Consider the following 21,924-nt stretch of genomic DNA (forward strand, 5'->3'; position numbering starts at 1 on the left):
GCTAGCTGCTGCCCGGGTTCTCTCGTATCACTTTGCTTCAAGTTGGAGTGGAGCAGACTAGAGCTGTCACACCCCTACTGTCAAACACTCACTACGGTACATGGGGCCTGATGGGGTATTTTTTAAAGTCCTGTCCTTTTACAACAGGACGCCACCCCCTCCCCTTCCCCCCTGCTAGGTGCTCTCAAGAACACACATCCCTCTTCAACATCCATTTCACTCAGTAAACTCACCAGGAAACCTTAAAGGCCCACGCACATATTTTTTTATGTTTTCGACCTTTTCATATCATCCTGCACTGCGTTCAGTACTGATTCAAGTGAAACAATGGCAATTAGAAGGTAGAAGGATGCATGCACTTTAGGGTCTAACTGCTTTTTTCCCCAAGCGGTCTGCGAAACGATTTTCCACCTGACATGGTATATATTTTTGCATAATTATCGGATGATGTTGCTAAATGTTAACACAGAGAGCTGACCACAGGAGGTCAAGGGGGAGGGGGAATTGGGCTCTGGGGGTAAGGCTAGGGACCCTACATCACTGCTCTTTGTGATCGTGTTGTGGGCATACTAAAATCAGGAAGACCATGCTGATGTGTGTGGGCCTATAAGCCCTGATCAGGGTAGAGGCCCTGGTGTACACTGGACGCCATTCTGGCTCTCAGCTTTAGCTGCTAATAGCTGCTAATGCTGTGAATAGCGCATAGCGTAGCTTCTGCCGCAGCATAGCTCCCTCTCAGGTTGGCTATCAATACTATCTGTTGCATTGGATGAAGCAAATTTGCCTTTATTCTTCTTTGCTAATTGGGGCCAAAGTGGGGAGATTTTTTGGCTGCTGGGTGACTGAATGTGGTTCGGACTGTACCAGTGACGACTGCAGCCGGTAACTCCATGGGCAAATCGCATGGTATGGGAGGGTTTGGTGAGTTAGGGGTCCGCATTTCATCGCTCTCTTGCGACCTCCACCGGTTCGTCGGCTGCCCGTCGACCGAACGACAAAAGCCACATACAAAAGGTCTTCCTCCAACTCAACCCTACGCGAGCTTGACTGCAGTATGATAAGGAGCAGGCGGGTGACTCCACGTGTTTCAGAGTAGAATCACAAATGTCCACAGGGTGGCATGGTGACATAGTGTTCCTGACGGGCCAGATCCAGTTTGCATGTTCATGTGGGTTTACTCTGGGTACTTTGGTTTCCTCCCACAATCAAAGACCTGCATGTCAAGTTAGTTATGCTCCTGCCGTTGCCCTTGACCAAGGCACTGGCCTCAGAACAGAAGCTGGTCCCCGGGCGCCGCACTGTGGCTGCCCACTGCTCCCAAGTAACTAGGATGGGTAAAATGCAGAGGAAAAATTCTCAAATTCTTCGCTCCTGAATTGGCAGTGGAGATTGTGAATGAATGTGGCTACAAACAGCCAATTGGATTGAGCAATTGGTTGTTTATCTATGGGGCTGAATAGGAATTGAAAAAAGAAGAACAAAACATTAGTTGCTCATACCAAATTGGGGAGAGAATTATTAATGTTCAGCCCGATTTTGTGCATCAGATGAATATAAAAAAAACAAAAAAACAAAACAACAAAAGATTAGCTCCACCCGGGAGAAGTGCTTATGTGATATGTTACTCTGTGCACCCATATAATGTCCACCAGGACTGGTCTGTCTCAACTCATGTGTACACAGATCATATCCTGCTGATTCTATTACCTTCTCTCAAGATGATTTCTGTCTGTCTCGACTGGTCTTAAAGTACGTCCTCTATAACTTGAATTGTTTATATGCAACACAGTCCCTGTGATAATAAGGCACTGAGGATATGGAGAGCGCTTTTGAATTTTTTTTTCTGTGATTCGCCTTGCACTTTAAAGCTAAGCTAAATAAATCAACTGCTGCTTAATTTTCAAATTATTTTGTGATAGAAGAGCAGGCTCCACAGCACGAACAAGTTTCATTGATTAAAAGCATTGCATTAATTCATATAAAACACTGATTTTAAATGCGTTCTCAGATCCCTAAAAGGGTATGTAACTTTTATATAATATTTAAATGTAAATAAGGGACGCCGAATGTTTTCACGAATTACCGGCATCGGTTTTCCCCTGATTAAAAACATAATAGAACATAAAAGAAATGCTTTGCAATGCTTGCATTTCTAATCAGAATTTCTCATAAAAAATGCATGAGAAATCCAGTGGTAGACTGACCAAAAATATGTTGTTCATCTAATAGCAGTACTGGCATATACTGCAGTGTACTGAATGTATAAAAATGGAAACAAGTAATTAAGTAATTAAATAAGTTTTTTGCCTGGTTCTGCTGTCTAATGTGCCTCCCGTACCCTCTGGCTAAATCTGTGGATTTCAGAAAACGACTTGCCCTCTTTCCTACCCGGCCCCTTCAGGAAGCTGATTAACAGGGACAGTCGAACAGCACAAGAGCCGAGACCGGATAACATTCTCTCTCCGTGGTCCCTCCCCTAGACTACACGTACCGCTTACCCATGAATTTCTATCGGAGCATTTCCACTAGCTCGGGGATTAGGCGAACGCTCGAAGCAGCCTTGGGGTTTCAGTGCATTAGCGTTAGGCTACCTCCAAGCGCACCTGATTCCAGGTCGAGGCCGGTCTCTTTTGTCGCGCTCTCCGACGCGTCTCTCGACGTGCCCTGGAGCGGTCCCAAAGGAAGGGAAGCGTGTCCGTCGTGACGCCGCACACACGCGAGAGAGAGAGAGAGAGAGAGTCAATTTTGTTCACACACGGAACTCCCGTAAATAAACGGTGAAGCCAGCGAAGATAACTGCCATTTTTTTATCACCCCGGTGGCACTGTAATGAATGCCTCTTTCCCCCGACTGCACGGGCAAACATAGCGCTGCTTAATAACTCGCCGGCCTGCGCAGGTGGAGGTGAAGATTTAGGCGGCTGTTCGCCCGGTCTGGCTGGAGACGGGGCGCGGTGATGAAGGGGATTTTCGACGTGCTGGGACCGTTCACTTACGTACTGATGTAGCTAATTCCCGGACATTACACCCGTCATTTGCTGAAACGAGCAGATTTAAATTCATTTCAGAGGGTCTTAATATTGTCAGACTACACTCCAGTGCTAATTGTGTGTTATTCCGCCGCTTCCAAATTTGCTGGAACGAGCGAGCATTTGAGAACGGCACCAGTAATTAATAAAGACAAAGAACCCACTGGAAATGAAATGAAAATTACGTACGCGACTGCAAAGCGCAGAGACCATTTCGCTTTTAGTGTTGTGTTGATTTTCCAAGTTATTTCCTCATATACACAAATTTCACAGGGGAGAATAAAAAAAACTAAAAGTGAAATTAATTCTGGAGTGCAACTCTGCCGCTCTGGGTTAACAGTACAGTTTGTGAATACTTTAACTCCGTTTTCAAACAAAAGGTTTTTACCAAGGCCTGCGCATCATTTTGCTGTAAGCACCAGCTTCCTGGCTTCCCTTTCTTCTTTGACCCACACACACACACACACATTCCCCAAACTGATTGCAATCGCATGATGAAATGAGCTCGGCAACGCAAACAGCATATTTAATCACAGCACCAATGCTGCAGACAGGGTTAGAAGCCCTGCTGTAAAATCCAGCTTGACCAGCTTGAGAACTGAGCTGGTCAAGCTGGTCATAAGCTGGTCTAGCTGGTCAACCAGCATGACTGAGCTGGTCATAAAGCTGGTCTGGCTGGGTATGAGTTGGTCAACCAGCATGACCAAGCTGGTCATAAAGCTGGTCTAGCTGGGTATGAGTTGGTCAACCAGTATGGCCAAGCAGGTCATAAAGCTGGTCTAGCTGGGTATGAGCTGGTCAACCAGCTACCAGCTGTTTCAAAACCTAGCTTGAGCTGTTTTTTTTAGCAGGGAGATTTACAGGTCCTGGGCTACGCTGTGATTGTGGACTATTTTTCTCTTTGGTTACCCTTCAAAATCACCTCCCATCACTCCTACGGTTATTTCCAAGGAAATGGAGCATGCACTTCCAAACACCTCTTTTCCGACGAACAACTGCTTGCTGGAGAAAATACCCTGGTGTGTTTTGTTGAATACACACAGAAAATATCTGAGTCAGAATACACATCCATTTCACCTTCCAGTACCTCCTTATATTTCCAGTACTTGGATTTAATCTAGCTGACATGCCCAAGACTATTCTGAATAAATGCTGTATGCATTTTCATAACAGACTACTTCTTCAAGTTTGTGCTTTACAGTAGCGGGACTGTTAAGTAATACGCTAATTAAGCGGACCGCTTTTTCCAGCGTCTTCAATTTAACAATGCAGTGATTTGCCCGGCTTTGACTGTCAACACGCTAATGGGCAGCCAAATGCTGATTAAAATTATATGTAAATACCAGACCGGTTGAACTGAAACGCGAGGCTCGGCTCGCACTCGTTAGCCTCACCTCGTATGCCCCGGTAAACGAGCCGTACGAGACGGCCGGGAAGAGGACGGCGTGTCATATCAGGGCCGTAAATCAGCGCTGGGAGAAGAACGCACTCCGATGAATTGACGAGGTAAAAAAAACGCGGAGAGCTGGACGGCCGTTGACGATGGCGTGGGGCGGGCCGGGGCACGGGGCGCGCCTCCCCGGAGTGCGAATGCCACTGGGCGGTTTCGGAGAACGGCCGGCCGCGTCCGCTGCATCATCGAACGCCGCCGTTAATAGTCTCCGTCTGCCGATTAGGCCTACGGTGGAGGTCGATGAAATACTGGCGGCCTCCTTCAACAAGTCGGGGGGAAATTCAATGGCGAGCAGAGGGGAGGGGATTGATCGTTTTTACCGGGCCCTCATCTAGAACGCATAAAATACATCTTAATGGTTGTAACAGATGATCAGTTATAGATCCCGGTAACCGCCCGTCGTTATTTACAATGTGGAAATGGGGGGGGGGGGGGGGGGAAGTGGGAAGAATATACAATTTTTGAGCCTCTCTTATTTACGGTTCCGTTGAGATCCACGCCTGACGGGAAAGATCTGGAAAGTCCGGAAGGCTGAGAGTCTACCTGTTTCTATGGAAACAGCAGACGGAACACAGTACGGCGGGACTGATGACACGTCAGGCGCGCCCCCCTTTGCAGATTATTTCCCTGGCTAAACAGCCAGAAGAAAGCCGTCCCTGCCCACTCCAGGCATGAGTAATGCCTGTGCCTACTGCCGCACACTTAAGATGGCTCTGTCTCCTTCAACCGATAATTAAACGCGCTCTGCACTTACTACAGTGGCGGAAATGTCACCGGCTTCCAACAGCGATAGCCTACTTTTAGCCTGCGTCTACGGGCACACAGAGAAACTGTCCGTCTCCCTATACTTAGGGGGTTGTCTCTATCAGCAAATATTTATAGACTGTCTGTATCTCTTTACAGCCTCGGCAGTGTAGGCTACCTGTTAGCATGCGGAGAGGCTGCCTGTTCAGGGTCCCCACTGTTGCAGAACTACGTGCTGGTGGCTCAGATCCCGACAAATTAGCCGACAGGAGCTGTTGAGGACAGGCTCCTCACCAGATGATGAATTTTCAGCATAAACAGGCCAGACCGTCTCCCAAGGATAATAAATCTTCACACTTAGCCGGGTGGCTAGGTTAGAGGCGACGTCCCACGTCCCACCGGTTGTGTGGAGGTACACGCGGACACCGCTTCTCAAAGCAAAGCGCCAGGGTCAGGAACTCTGAGGACCCTCACACCAAACAGCCTCACCTTCCACAAACACTCACGCTCAAAGTGGCCTCCATCCTGTTTCTCTTTTTCGGAGACGCGATTAAACGCGATACACTTCACTATCCTTAACACCTCATACTTTACGGGTTTCGTTATGCTACACCTCACGTACAGAAGTTTACCGCTCAAATTAGGCCTGTCTTTTTTTTGTAGTTCCTTCCATTTTGAGGAAATGCGAACTCCTAAATAGTTACGCGTTTCAAAATGAATTACGGCCGCCTAAAGGACATTAGCTGGAACAGTAATCAGGATGAATGCGACTTTGTCGATCATTGGGATGCACTGCTGCAGAAAAAAATAATAAAATAAACAAATAAACCGTGTGAAAATGACTCAGCCTTTTTTAGACCATTTTTCACATACACAACCCGCACTTTCTACTCTAAAATCACCTCGTCTGGCTTGAACGCGTATTGTTCTTGCTTTTGGTTTTATTTTTGAAAGGAGTTGTAATTCTCGCCTTGAACGAATTGAGATTGAGAAAAATTACAGCAAGAGCACTGTACATATAAATGTTTCCCGAAATATAAATCGACAGTAAATATTCAAAATAAACTACTTGCGGGCGAGAGAAAATTTATTTGAATAAAATTACTTTTTTTGCAACATTCTCCTGCACATTGATTCATGGACTCAATAATTTCAACATATAATTTATTCCGCAGAAGCTCTATACTTCGAGAGTTTATAGAGCTGCAAAATTGTTTTCATATTGATATGTCATGATACCCTTTTCCAGTTCATTTCCTTTAGAATTATGACCTTTTGGTTTATTTTGTTTACCCTGCGATTCTTTGGAAACTGAGAAACTGAGCGACAGAACACTTACTGACGGAGCCTCTCATGCAGGAAAATATGAAAAATGGTACCTGATTTCTATCGCAGAATCATTCCATTGGATATCATATGCGTAAATAAGTTCAAATAAGCTTCACATTTATTGGCTCAGGCAGCAAGAGCAGGAGTATAGCAGTCAGAGGGTTGCAGGTTCGATTCTGCCCTGGGTGTGTTGAAGTGTCCCTGAACAAGACCCCCAAATGCTCCTGACGTGCTGGTCGGTGCCTTGCATGGCAGCCAATCACTGTTGTTGTGTGTGTATGAATGGGTGAATGATAAGCATCAGCTGTACAGCACTTTGGATAAAGGCGCTATATAAATGCCAACCATTTACCATAACGCGCACACATACCCTTCTGCATAGATTTTTACCAATATACCAGACCTGTCCTTTCTCCTTTGTGGAGTAACCAACTCAAATGAAATACAGAAATATTTAATAGATTCAATGTTTTACACAGCCTTTTCAAAATGGACAAAAATATATGAATATTAAATTCCTGTGAAGGGCAACATCTCCTCAGGCTATCAGGGGGGTTCTCGTGTCGCCACGGGAAACGGGTTTACTTCACCAGGGATTGATGGCTCTGTGCAGCTCTGGATCTTAACCCGCTCTGTGAGGTTGTGACATCGTATTGATCTGCAAATATATACCTCACATTTGAGCATCGCGACTAGGAGGCTAAGTGAACGACTGATCTCCGAGGCATGGACAGTTAATAAGCAGCTTTAATAAAGGCCCATCATTATTAATATTCCTGTTGTTGGGTGTGCTTCATTTTAAATATAGGCATACTCATTGATATTAGTTGCAGTGCACGACTTTGGGGCATTAAGCAGATGCTCTTTCCTGAGTGGCTTTTACGGCTCATGTTTCTGCATGGCGTCCACGTATTACAAACGGATCGTTATTGAAGCAGTTCAGGGTAAAAGAGCTGGGCTGCACCGGGAATCAAATCTACTGTACAACACTGCAAAGAAAAAGACAATCACATCCTGACACAAACTGTATATAAACATAACTGAGCACTTTATTAGGAACACCTGTACACCTACTTATTCATGCAATTATTTAATCAGCCAATTGTGCGGCAGCAGTGCAATGCAAACAATCATGCAGATGCGGGTCAGGAGGTTCAGTTAATGTTCACATCAACCATCAGAATGGGGGCAAAATGTGATCTCAGTGATTTCAACTGTGGCATGAATGTCGGTGCCAGACAGGGTGGTTTGAGTATCTCTGAAACTGCTGATTTCCTGGGATTTTCACACAAAACAGTCTCTAGATTTTGCAGAGAACTGTGTGAAAAACAAAATACATCCAGTGAGCAGACTAGTCAAAGCTGACAGGAAGGTGACAGTAATGCAAATAACCACACATTACAACAGTGGTATGCAGAAGAGCATCTCCGAACACACAACGCGTCAAACCTCTAAGTGGATAGGCTACAGCAGCAGAAGACTTAATAAATCTAAAAAATAAGTCTCATAAATACATAATGAGTGTATATAGGTATATGCTATACACAAACATATAAATATTATTTTTGTAAGACACTGTTATTATAGCGGTGTCTGCATGTTGGTTTGTCCAACATTTCCAAAAAAAGTAATCGATTGAGGCCGCAATAATGATGCCTGAGTGCATTTGTGCGACTTTGGCAGATGAAGTCCAATGAAGATATGCTGTGCTCCATATTAGCATTACCCTACTATAGCCTAGTGGCTAAGGTGCCTGACTGGGACCTGGAAGGTTGGCGGTTTAAGCCCTGGTGTAGCCACGGAGGGATTGTCCCCTGCTCAGTCTAATCAACTGTAAGTCGCTGTGGATAGAAGCGTCATCATTCTGACGCAGTACAGGTCGGGGAGCACAACACAAGCACAGGGGAAAGGCCTGGGTGAAAACAGTTACTTTAGCACACGTTTCTCCTGTGTATACAGGCGCACGATGCCAGCCAGTATTAACCAACTGCGCAAACGTCTCCTGCACAATCACACCGCATTCTCCCTTTCACAAACCACATTCTCCCTTTCACACACCACATCTGCATCTCGCACTGCGGCCAGTCCTGTCGTCTAATATTAAAATTTTGACCCTTTTCAGGTTAGAAATAGAATTCTTAAAAATAAAAAATAAAAACCCCAGAAAACTTTACATCCATTAACATCTTGTGGCTTGGGGCAAGTCGATTTTTGTCCATTAAATGTCAACTCTGCTGAATACAAGTGTTCCACACAGTAAAATGATAATTTGTTTGATTTAGAGTCTATTGTTCTGGAACGTGAACTAGGTCATGTTGGGATCTGGCCATACATAGCTTTAAAGGCAGCTTAGATGGGGGGGGGGGCGATATTAAAATTGCTGGACAGCCCAGCCTGTTCGTCTTACTTCCATGAGAACGTGCAAGAAAGGACAACCTTTTATAGTTAAAAACCTGTTTATTTACTTCTGTCAATTGCCTATATTTAACTTGGTAGATTAGCTGAGAACCCAATTCTCATGTGCACTGATGACCAGAGTCAATCAAGGTGGGCAGGAAGTGGAAGGAATTCCAATAATTGGGATGAGCAGATAATTGTAATGTCACGAGGATGAGACGTGGCCAGAAACTGTTTTATTTTATTTCATTTTTTATTTCTGAGGACTAGAACAGATGAACAGCCCAACATAAAATTGCATTTCTGTCGGAGCCCCAAAGCACGTAAGCCGTAAAAGGCCAAATAACTTAAGACAAACGACCGAAACTTAAAGAAATCTTTTTTTCTTTTTTAAATTCAGGACTGTCCGCGCCCAGGCTGGGAATGCGAAGGAGCCGTAACCTCTTTATTAACAATCCATCTCCGAGGACCGAGCAAAAGTCGGGCCAAACCGAGGAGCACGTTTGTTCCGGAAAAACAAAGAACTCGACCCGGCAAGTACAGACTAAACAGGACTATGAAGAGCCGCGATGCCGCACTGAACATAATTGGATTCCATTTTACACAGAGGAACCGTTTCAAGGAAGTTTTACTTAAGTTTCTTAAATGAAACAGGTTGGTGCCTGAAATTAATAAAAACGCTTTGCGAAAAATACAAAAAGCACAAAAGTAATGCTTCCTCAAATTGGTTCTCAAAATTAATGAGACAGAATATCCTCTAAAAGAGATGACCTTTGTGCTGGGAAGGTATTTCATGAATACTGCCATTTAATATTCCTACTGCAAGCACTCAGACTGAGTAAAAATAGATCATAAATATGGCACTGTCCACTGCTTATTGATAAGTGTTGTTATAACTCTGTTCTACTCATATAGGTATTTAATGGGGATTGCAATTGTTAGTTTCATGATAAAATACATTCATAATTACACAATATATTTCATTGTTTTGGCAACACAACATTCTTTGCATGCATGGAATGTAAAATATACAGTACTGTGCAAAAGTTTTATGCAGGTGTGAAAAAATGCTGTAAAGTAAGAATGTTTTCAAAAATAGAAATGTCTTTTTTTTATCAATTAACAAAATGCAAAGTGAGTGAACAGAAGAAAAATCTAAATCAAATCAATATTTGGTGTGACCACCCTTTGCCTTCAAACCAGCATCAATTCTTCAAGAAGTCAGGGATTTTGTAGACATATAGTCAGGTGTGCGATTAACCAATTATACCAAACAGGAGCTAATGATCGTCAATTTAACAGGTTGAAACACAATCATTAACTGAAACAGAAACTGTGCAGGAGGGTTAAAACTGGGTGAGGAACAGCCAAACTCTGCTTCCAAGGTGAGGTTGCTGAAGACAGTTTAATATCAGAAGTCATACACCATGGTAAGACTGAGCACAGCAACAAGACACAAGGTAGTTATACTGCATCAGCAAGGTCTCTCCCAGACAGAAATTTCAAGGCAGACAGGGGTTTCCAGATGTGCTGTCCAAGCTCTGCTGAAGAAGCACAAAGAAACGGGGAACGTTGAGGATCGTAGATGCAGTGGTCAGCCAAGGACAAAATTTGAAATCTTTGGCTGTAGCAGAAGGCAGTTTGTTCGCCGAAGGGCTGGAGAGCGGTGCAAGAATGAGTATCTGCAGACGACAGTGAAGCATGGTGGTGGTTCCTAGTAGCAAGTTTGAGGCTGCATTTCTGCAAATGGAGTTGGGGATTTGGTCAGAATTAATGGTCTCCTCAATGTTGAGAAGTACAGGCAGATACTTATCCATCATGCAATACCATCAGGAAGGCATCTGATTGGCCAAAAATGTATTCTGCAGCAGGACAACGACCCCAAACATACAGCCAATGTCATTAAGAACTATCTTTAGCGTAAAGAAGAACAAGGAGTCCTGGAAGTGATCGTATGGCCCCCACAGAGCCCTGAGCTCAACATCATCGAGTCTGTCTGCGATTACATGAGGAGACGGAAGCATTTGAGGCTGCCTAAATCCACAGAAGAACTGTGGCTAGTTCTCCAAGACTTTTCAAACAACCTACTTGCCTAGTTCTTTCAAAAACTGTGTTCAAATATACGTAGAAGAATTGAAGCTGTTTTGAAGGTGGTCACACCAAATATTGACTTGATTTAGATTTTTCTTCTGTTCATTCACTTCTTCTGTTCATACATTTTGTTAATTGATAAAAATTGTGATGCCAATTGTGTAGCAGCTGTGCAACGCATACAATCATGTAGATACGGGTCAGGAGCTTCAGTTAATGCTCACATCAACCATCAGAAGGAATGGGGAAAAAATTATACTTTTACCATGGAATGATTGTTGGTGGCAGACAGGGTGGTTTAAGTATCTCAGAAACTGCTGATCTGAGATACTCAAACCACTGCTGATTTTCACTCACACTAGTCTCTAGAGTTTGCAAAGAATGGGGCAAAAGACAAAAGAAAAAAATCCAATGAGCAGAAGTTCTGCAGGCAGAAATGCCTTGTTAATGAGAGATGTCAGAGGAGAATGGCCAGACTGGTCAAAGCTGACAGGAAGGTGACCCATCATATTGGATAGGCTACAGCAGTAGAAGTCTAAAAATAAGTCTAATAAATACCAATCAAGTATATATGTATATTTGTATTGCAATAAAGCAGTTTAAGCCCTTCCCATTCCAACAAACATGCTCTCTTCAGTTTTTCTGTCCAATCAAATTGAGCCCTTCCTCCGGTCATGTGACATAGGAGGGAGCCTATGACGGGTGAGGGGGAGTGGTCGAGGGGGTAGGGGCTAAGGTTGTTTGAATTGCAACAGCTTCATGGTTCTAATGTACCTCAAAAAGCATCAGCAGAACTCGCACTAAAATGGAAGGAAGTGACCACGGTCAGTTTATTTAGTTGCATACGGTGTCTACTTAATTTTACCTCCTCTTCAACACACATTCATGTTACATGTTGACAAGGTTCGCAATGCATTAGCACATTTTCTAGTATTTTGGAGTAATACAGTATATGGGAGCATAATATGGGAACAACCGTATGAGGTCATGCAATTACAACTAATGAATACACCAATCAATTCAGCAATTCAACTACAGCTATTGCAATATGTGCTCATCAATATCCCATGTTCATATTGCCTGTATGTGACACTGTGATATTCCTCCAGACACAAACACAGTTCTGACACTTTATATGGACAAACAGCCACGATTCTTTTATTTTCAACATCTTGACTGTTCAACCAGGAAAGGATATGCAAGGAATTGTGGGTAAGCTCACTGTTCAAAGGGATGTTTTCAGGTAGCCCTGATGCAAATGGAGGAAATACTCACTGCTGATCCTCTCTCTCCAGCTAAAGCACAGCCAAAGTCTTAGAAAACACTATCGGTACACAACCAACTGATTCAGTTCCAGAAATGATTTTTTGCGAGGTTAACTACAGACGGGTACAAAATGCGATGAATGAGGAGTGAAATCTCCATTGAGACTGTGCCTCAGAGAAGGAGAGTTGAATTCTGGGAAGGGGCATACCTGAGGGAGGACTCCATTCCACGGGGGTCTTTGCCAAAGACTTTGTCAGAAGACGGTTCTATGGGAGAGTGCAGGAGGGCCAAGCAGGAAGCGAGGGACTGACTGGAATCTTCTCTGGAAACTACAATTGGGAACAGCACAACAGTTAGCATAACCTTCACCATGAAAAGACCCTAAAGCAGTTCATCAAATTATAATCATAAATCAAAAGGTTCATAGTGCTTATGTAAGCTGGAATATATTAATTAAATCCAAAACCTGTGAGGGACAGTAGACCATCGCCTTTTTCGGGTAATGACTTTTACTAAAAGATGCCCCGACCTCACATTGTAACACTGATGACAATTTGTTAATTCGAAATAAAAATGGCCGCAAGCGCTGCTTGCGCTATGTCAGGAGGGGAAGGCTAATGGTATCTCTTTACATAATTTGCCTCCCCACCATCAGATTCTCCCCTGAAATGGATGCGGCTCGTTTCTAGAAATAAAAACAGCTACAACGTTAACCTGGCTGCTTTTCCAGCACCCCTTTTTCACAGATATTCATCAAAACGTACAAAGAGGGCGGCAATTGCATATTTTATCACAGGAAATTGAAAGCCGGTTTCACAGGTACAAGTGTGCAGAACAAAGATGTGTATTCATCATTTTAGTAATGTACCCTGTGCTGTTGGGGGCAGAAACTGCACACACATACACACACTCATGCACACACACACACACACACACACACGCACACTCATGCACACTCACACTCACACAGACACACACACACACACACACACACACACACACTCATTCACTCTCTCACACACACTCACAGACACACTCACACACACACACACACTTACATACACTCACATACACACTCACACATACGCTCATACACACACTCATACACACACACTCTCTCTCTCTCTCTCACACACACACACACACACATACACATACATACACTCACAGACACTCACAGACGCTCACAGACGCTCACAGACACAGACTCACACACACCCACACTCAAATTCACACACACTTACACACACTCACATACACACTCACACATATGCTCATACATACACACTCTCTCTCTCACACACACACACACACACACACTCACACACAGATGAATGCACACTCTATGCATTAGCATCAGCTTTCCATAAGTGTTACATTTACATACTTTTCATACATAAAGAAAAGGAGAAAGGTTGTGCTCATTTCAGCTGTGGAAATGGTCGGGGTATTAGGTCATAATTTTCCTTATTAAAAGACACTGAGCGCCTGAAGCAAAAACCCATTTAAGCCAAGGAACTATGCTACTACAGCAATATACCAGATTTATAAGAGAGACATTTTTATTTCATTTTGCATCTTTTACATCTGTATTCTTAGGATTAATACGCTTAATTAGGTGTCATCATATAAGTCAATGAGCCGAAGGATATTTTCCATTTTATATAATATGTAGCTGGCAAAGAAGTATTCCATTATAAATTATCTATCAATTTATTTTTAAATGAATGAATCTCTCCTTCGCCATTGACTTCAGATAAACACCTCAGCTCACTCTATTCTTTTCTGCCATTTTGCCGTCCTGCTGGTTTGTGACACCAGTTAGGGTTCAAGGAAAATTACTTCCCACTTCCGTCACCTGCACACGAAATGACTTTGTCACCTGCACACAACCCAGGGGGGCTTCCCCGGCACTTCTTGCAGCTTGCCAATTCATGGTTGTCCAGCTATTCACTATTGTCCATCTATTATTCACGGTTGTCTATCGATTCACGATTGTCTATCGATTCACGATTGTCCATCAATTTGCGACGGGATAATGCAAATTTCTAGACTTCACTTCCACCAGTGGTGCAGACTGGTGATTTGCGGGAGATCTTTTAATAATTATTTTCTCCTAATTTGTCAGCCAAATGTACCCTCTCTATTCCAATTATTCTCGTGAGCTGGGGATACAGCGCTCACGACCCGTCCCTCACGCGGCCCGGAGAGGTCTGGCGATCCGGAGAACGACACGCCTTCTTCAAGCCGCATGGTCTCAGAGCCCGTGACCGTGACTCCGGGGCGACCGGGGCGCTGATGAAGGCGACCGGGGCGCTGATGAAGGCGCCGATCCTACTCTGGACCCGCCAAGCCCCTTCCTCGGAGCGGCGAGCCAATCCTGCCGCTCCCCGCGAGCCGGCCAAACACGGGCCTCGGCAGGACTGGATCTGAGGATATGTGTCCCCCGCTCGGGGGACCAGGGAGGCTCCCAGACCTTCTCAGAGAGGTAGGAACAGGCCTCGCTGCCCTGCATGCGGCGCCTGACGTGAGCGAAGATAAAGGCTCGGTTCGGGCTGTCAGTCAGTGTGGCGGCTGTGGCGGGTCCTGGAACAACCTCGGTAGCTTATTCCTCCGCCTGTCCCACATCCGTCACCGCGACCCGCGTCAGAACTCCTACACGGCTTCGGCCCGCGACGCACCGCCCAGAGGACCGCGGGGGCGGGTCGCACGCACCGCAGAGCTTTCCCGTTCAGCGTGTTACACTTCAGGACAGATTCACGCCGCTTACTTGACACTACCACATTACGTTTTCCAAAGTAGGTTTCAAGCCCAGAGCTAATGGCCTATACCTAATGTCTTAAAAGGGGAAAGTTGTTTTGTTTATTCAAAAAAACTTTCAGAGTTAAAGAAGATTAAAAAAAAGGCACAAATACAAACTCTCTAAAATGCTTTCTTGTTCTTTGGTGGAAGAACCAATGTTTCAGCAAACGGTTGCAATGTCAGAGTGTTATATACCTGGACAAGGCAACTGATTATAGTTATACCTCTGCAGACACAGGACATATAATTATGACGCTATTATGGCATATCCAACCTGGATGTGTCGACTATGATGAAATTATGTTAATCGCCATTACTAAATAAGCACTAATTAATGAGGGCACTGCCAGTTAAAAATGTTAAAAGTGTACAGAAGCCAAAAGCTGTGTGTCGATATGTGTGTTTGTGTGTGTGTGTGTGTGTGTGTGTGTGTACGTTCCCAGGCAAATCCCTGCTCCTTCACCGCAAACAGTGAATCATGGGGCTGCAACTTAATATAGAAAGCCTGCTGACACGGTCAAGAGATGTGTTTGTTGTTCAACCAAACATTGGAACGGGCAAGACGCATGATCTAAGCACCTTTGACCTTGACCGTGCTGTAATTGTCGGTGCCAGGGATTTTCACACACATTACGGACTGTCCAGCTTACAGAAAAAGGTGCGATAAACAAGAAAGTTCCAGTGTGCGGCAGTTCAGTGGGCGAAAACACCTTGTTAATGAGAGAGGTCAGAGAAGAATGGGCAGACCCGTTCAAGCTAACAGAAACTCTGAAATAAAAGCTGTTTGACCGCAGCATCTCTGAAAGACCAGGCTAAGAACAGGAGGATGAGGCTACGGTGGGAACTGTTCACCAAAACTGGACAAATAAAGACTGGAAAAACATGGTCTGATGAATCACGGTTTCTGCTGTGACATGCATATGGTAGAGTCAGAATTTAATTTAAACAGCATGAATCAATGACGCCATCCTGCATTGTGTCAACAGAGCAGGCTGGTGGTGGTACAGTAATTGGTCGGTGGAATGTTTTCCTGGCACAAACTAGGCCCCGTAATAGCATCTGAGCATCACTTGAAGTCCACAGCATACCAAAGCGCTGTTGTGAAGTATGTGCATCTCTTTATGGCCGCAGTCTTCTGCAAATGGACACTTCCAGCCCGATAATGTGCCGTGTCGCAGAGCGAAAACAAGCTGGTTCTACGAAGGTGACATAAGGCTGGAGAACACATTTGGAAGCATTTTGACCATTCCTCCAAGCAGAATATTTCAGAATCGTTGATATCCCTGGGTTTGGGCTCATGGACCCCCCTCTCTCCAGTTCAGACCCAATTTTTGATGGGAAGTCTGAGGTGGCCATTGCGGAACATGGATGTTGTTTTCATATGTCTTGTTTTGAGGCATTGTTCTGCTGGACAATCTCCCCGGCATGTTAGCAGAGGCAACTTAAATAGTGCCCCTGGACCACTCGCAGCAAAACATCTTGAAAACCTCACTGGACCGCCTCCATACTTGATGGGAGGCATGAGGTGCTTCTCCTACGCATACTCGTGTGCTCTTCTGCAGGCCACAGCAGTAGCACCTGGTTATTCCAGTCACTGTCACCTTCCTGTCACCTTTGACCAAGTCTAGCCATTCTCCTCTGACCTCTCTCATTAACCAGGCGTTTTTGCCCACTGAACCGCCTCTCACTGGATATTTGTTGTTTTTCACACCATTCTCTGTGAATTCGAGAGACGCTCCCCCGGGAAAATCCCAGGAGACGTTTCAGAGATACTCAAACCAAGCCTGTGTCTAAACCTCTTTACTATGTCTGCATCTGGCAGATTATACATTTGTATTAACAAGTACAATCTAACTAATAAAGGGGTCAAAGCGGTGTAGTATCGAATAAAATAACAAAACAGGCAGTGTTACTGGTCTATTTTTGGGCAACAGAAACCATTTCCAATGAACATGATCCACTTTAAAAAAGGCGTTGCTTAATAGGTCACTTGCCACTTGTACATGTGTGAGAACTTTTAAGCAGTTGAGGGAGCAGGTGCTCATAAACACAAAATGAATGCTTCCCATGGTGAATGACTTGTCTCAATCGCCCCCACTGGACATTTTCGCCATGCAAAGCCCTGAATGTACAAGCCTGGAATTTATCGGGACGGACCCACCTTCCTGCTAAGGGAGCGGAAGACACGAGTTAATAAAAGCGTGTGGTTGTTTAGTGCTCTCGTATGGCTCTCGGTGAAGAAATAACAATCATTTTTAATTGGACTGACAGATGACTCAGCGCTAAAAAAGCAGTTCTTATCATCAATCCTAATTAAAGGCTGAATTTACATACATAACGTACACCAGCATTAGAATCCAGAGATTCATTGTGAAGGCCACTGGAAAAGTCAATAAGCACCGCAGAACTGAACCCTGGTTGGCCATCGCAGGACAAACCTGTCCGGCGATAAGAAGAAAAGCTCTCCTATTGGCTATCGGGTTTGAGGTTCCCTCCCTGCCACCTCTCTACAGCAACGTCTCCGTTTGAAATTCCTGCGGTTGCGCTGCATTCCGTCCGGACAAAGGGACATTCCTGTTTTTACCGAGGCTAACCTAAGAGGAACGTGCAGGCAACGGACAGGGAGAACGAAACGGCGCTATGAAAAGGCCAAGTATGCTAAATCGTATTTGCACGCATTAACGACGGCATCAGGGCCGCTTTTCGGTAATGAGGACACGTCCTTGACACAAATGCAATCTTGCACACACAACTGCAATCCTGAGCGGCCTGGAGAATGCTGTGAAAAAGCTGCATTTGAAAAAGCGTACGCAAATTCATCAAGGCCACTACGGTGCAAAGTAAACCTATTTGTTCAAACTTGGAATCGAAGAAACGTGACAGCCATAAACATTCAAACATTCAAACAACAATTTTTGAGCACACTATGAGGTTCGTGAATTAATAATGAACATGTTATTTTTAATGCAAGCATGTTTGTGAATAACATTATTGCATACGTTTTGAAACAAGAAAACAAAATGATGAAACTCCTTTGCTGAATGTCAAAACTTGTGTACATTTTTTATTGTCCACCGACAAGTCACAAAAGCGTGACCGTCCTGAACATATCGACTGGGAAACTGCGTCAACAGCTCGCCTATTAGTAGCGAATACAAGCGAAATGACAATTTAAAGGATATTGCTTGAAATGGCGGCCACTTTCTCACCCCGTACCCATTATTGAAAACACTGGCTGTCCAATCTATCCAAACAAAGGCATCATTAAGCAACAAAAACATTCTTTCCAGCTGCTGCTATTGTGAGCCTGAAATGCATTAGATGAATTGATCTGTATGGGATCTTGCTCGCCTGCACAGAATATAGAGTTAAAATAACTCTCCTGAATGCCCTGTCGTGCCCTGTGCTCCCTCCCGAGATACCACTGTAAATGTTCACAGGGGACACTGAAGAAAATATTTTTCAATCACTTTTTCACCTCCTATGGGGCAGCATGTAGCCTACTGGCTAAGGTACGTGACTGGGAGCTGGAAGGTTGGCGGTTCAAGCCCCCCTTGTAGCCACGATAAGATCCGGACAGCTGTTGGGATTTGAGCAAGGCCCTTAACCCCGCATTGTTCAAAGGGGGGATTGTCCCCTGCTTAGTCTAATCAACTGTAAGTCGCTTTGGATAAAAGCGTCAGCTCAATCACAACATATTATTTTCTCCTTCAGTGTGAAAGCCCAGGTGCGTCCTCTGGCCCGCGGCGTGACCGCAGCACGCTGGAACGACACGGCCCTCCTCCGCCAGGGCATCGACTTCACGCCCCACTGCCCCCGAGCAGAGAGCTGCCAGCTGATCTACAGCGAGAGCCACCGCGGGCTCCGGACACGTGGCAGTCCCGAGAGGACCCAACGCCTCCCTCCCTAAACCTGGACCCAACGCCTCCCTCCCTAAACCTGGACCCAACGCCTCCCTCCCTAGACCTGGACCCAACGCCTCCCTCCCTAGACCTGGACCCAACGCCTCCCTCCCTAAACCTGGACCCAACGCCTCCCTCCCTAGACCTGGACCCAACGCCTCCCTCCCTAAACCTGGACCCAACGCCTCCCTCCCTAAACCTGGACCCAACGCCTCCCTCCCTAGACCTGGACCCAACGCCTCCCTCCCTAGACCTGGACCCAACGCCTCCCTCCCTAGACCTGGACCCAACGCCTCCCTCCCTAAACCTGGACCCAACGCCTCCCTCCCTAAACCTGGACCCAACGCCTCCCTCCCTAAACCTGGACCCAACGCCTCCCTCCCTAGACCTGGACCCAACGCCTCCCTCCCTAAACCTGGACCCAACGCCTCCCTCCCTAGACCTGGACCCAACGCCTCCCTCCCTAAACCTGGACCCAACGCCTCCCTCCCTAGACCTGGACCCAACGCCTCCCTCCCTAGACCTGGACCCAACGCCTCCCTCCCTAGACCTGGACCCAACGCCTCCCTCCCTAGACCTGGACCCAACGCCTCCCTCCCTAGACCTGGACCCAACGCCTCCCTCCCTAGACCTGGACCCAACGCCTCCCTCCCTAAACCTGGACCCAACGCCTCCCTCCCTAGACCTGGACCCAACGCCTCCCTCCCTAGACCTGGACCCAACGCCTCCCTCCCTAGACCTGGACCCAACGCCTCCCTCCCTAGACCTGGACCCAACGCCTCCCTCCCTAGACCTGGACCCAACGCCTCCCTCCCTAGACCTGGACCCAACGCCTCCCTCCCTAGACCTGGACCCAACGCCTCCCTCCCTAGACCTGGACCCAACGCCTCCCTCCCTAGACCTGGACCCAACGCCTCCCTCTCTAGACCTGGACCCAACGCCTCCCTCTCTAGACCTGGACCCAACGCCTCCCTCCCTAGACCTGGACCCAATGCCTCCCTCCCTAGACCTGGACCCAACGCCTCCCTCCCTAGACCTGGACCCAACGCCTCCCTCCCTAGACCTGGACCCAATGCCTCCCTCCCTAGACCTGGACCCAACGCCTCCCTCCCTAGACCTGGACCCAACGCCTCCCTCCCTAGGCGACATTTTGGTAAAACTTTTACAATAAGGTTGCATGAATTGGCATGAATTCATGTAGTTGATAACTAACTAAATGAACTAAGTTCATCTGTGCAGCACTGTTAATGTATTCAACTACATTAGTTAATGGCAATTCATATTGAACTAAAAACCTTTTTTTAAACCAGTTCATGTATTTAGTATGTGTTACATGTTACATGTGTATTCTATGGTTCATTAATGTACAAATATTCCTGCATCTAATACATTAGTTAGTAGTTAACAAATATATTAACTCATGAACATGTAATTTCATGCTCAATGAATGTATTTGTACATTGATGAATTAATTCATGCAAACAACTCCATTTGTTAATGCCAATTCAAGCGCCCTTATTGTAACGTGTGGCCTGTTTTTTTAATGGACGCCACTCACAGCTGCCAGCCGCAGTCGTAGATTCTACGCAAATCCGAAGGCCGTGTAACTAAACCGAAAATCGGTGTTCTGGTAGGACGAGCCACTTGACATCGTGACCTTTACGGTCGCCGGGCAGATTTAGACGTGGGCTGTAAAGAGGGAACAGATTGAACTTTCCACCGAGAGACTTTTAAACGTGTTCCAAATGACACCGCACACGGCCTCGGGCAACACTCAATGGCAAAGTGAAATGTAACTTTAATGCGAAGCTCCCAGATGCAGTTTCCCCGTCAGTTCTGACGGGACGGGCGCCCGGGGGCGGGAGGCTTACCGTGGCGCTGGCGCTGGTCGTCAGAGAGATCCATGTCCAGCATCAGGTCGTCCTCGTCCAACTCTGAGGACCCCAGGTTGTTCAGGACATCCTGAGGAGACGAGACACCGGGAAACACTTTCAGCCCTTCCGGTCCCAAGCGTGCCACATGACAGTCAATCCCAAAAACCCCACTGTAAAATTCCAACAGTGCACTCTCCACTTCATACATCTTCAACCAATCAAAATGTCCGCTATACTATTGCTTTGAGTGCCTATTAAAACCCTACTAAATTCATTGAACAAAGCCAAGACCCCTGAGTTTGGGTGGAACCACTTCAAATTGGGCTTGGCACTGAAAGGGTTAGCCCTTCACACTATGAAAAGAAAAAACCACAGGAAAATCTAAACTGTGTATAAGCAAACAATATGAGAACACAGTTGGCTGAAAACAAACATTATCGCACATACTGTATTACTGTACTCAAAAACACATTAGAGCACAATATATTCATGATAATAAAAGCACAGCTTACAGTACGCAATCTGATATTCGAGTTTACTGCGCTGAATAGGAAAATACATGCAAGAGCAGCACCATCTGAAAAGTCAATGGAGTGCATTTCACTGCTCACACAAATTATTTTAATTATTGTGTGGGAAGGAGGCTCTGACTTCTGAAATGTGTTAAGAGACTACATCCCAAAATAAAATGTGCATTCCTAAAATATTTTCACTGTAAATTCTAAAGGTTTGCCGTTCCACAAACCTGTAGTTTGTTTCCTTTCCATTACCATTCAAAATGGAGAAAAAACTGCATTGTTTACACGACTACAGTATAGAGAACAGAATGGGCATAGAAAATAACAGCTGAGCATATAACAGCATATTATGCTCACAGTTCCATTGAGTATAACAATACATTTAATGGTCTCCCAGATGTGTTTTGTGTTGCGCCATTGATGAGCAACAGAACGGTGCTGACAGGAACCGTTGTCCAACCGTCAAAAAGACAAAAAACCGTCTCGGAGTATAAATGCGGTGGCCTTGGCTAGGCACGAA

At 45.5% G+C, this 21,924-nt stretch overlaps 1 protein-coding gene across 1 annotated transcript in view; it reads right to left on the reverse strand.

Annotated features, from left to right (window-relative positions):
* ccser1 (coiled-coil serine-rich protein 1) overlaps positions 1-21,924 on the reverse strand; it is a 138,669-nt gene that overhangs the window by 82,704 nt on the left and 34,041 nt on the right. Inside the window, exons 4-9 of the mRNA XM_061260523.1 lie at positions 20,899-20,974; positions 13,633-13,653; positions 12,517-12,637; positions 10,466-10,691; positions 4,560-4,740; positions 2,604-2,664 (exon numbers count right to left, since the gene is read on the reverse strand). Coding sequence (XP_061116507.1) covers positions 2,604-2,664; positions 4,560-4,740; positions 10,466-10,691; positions 12,517-12,637; positions 13,633-13,653; positions 20,899-20,974 — 686 coding nt within the window. The remainder of the gene's footprint in view (positions 1-2,603; positions 2,665-4,559; positions 4,741-10,465; positions 10,692-12,516; positions 12,638-13,632; positions 13,654-20,898; positions 20,975-21,924) is intronic.

Source organism: Conger conger, chromosome 11 (assembly GCF_963514075.1).
Source record: "Conger conger chromosome 11, fConCon1.1, whole genome shotgun sequence".
In the NCBI taxonomy this organism is placed as follows: Eukaryota; Metazoa; Chordata; class Actinopteri; order Anguilliformes; family Congridae; genus Conger; species Conger conger.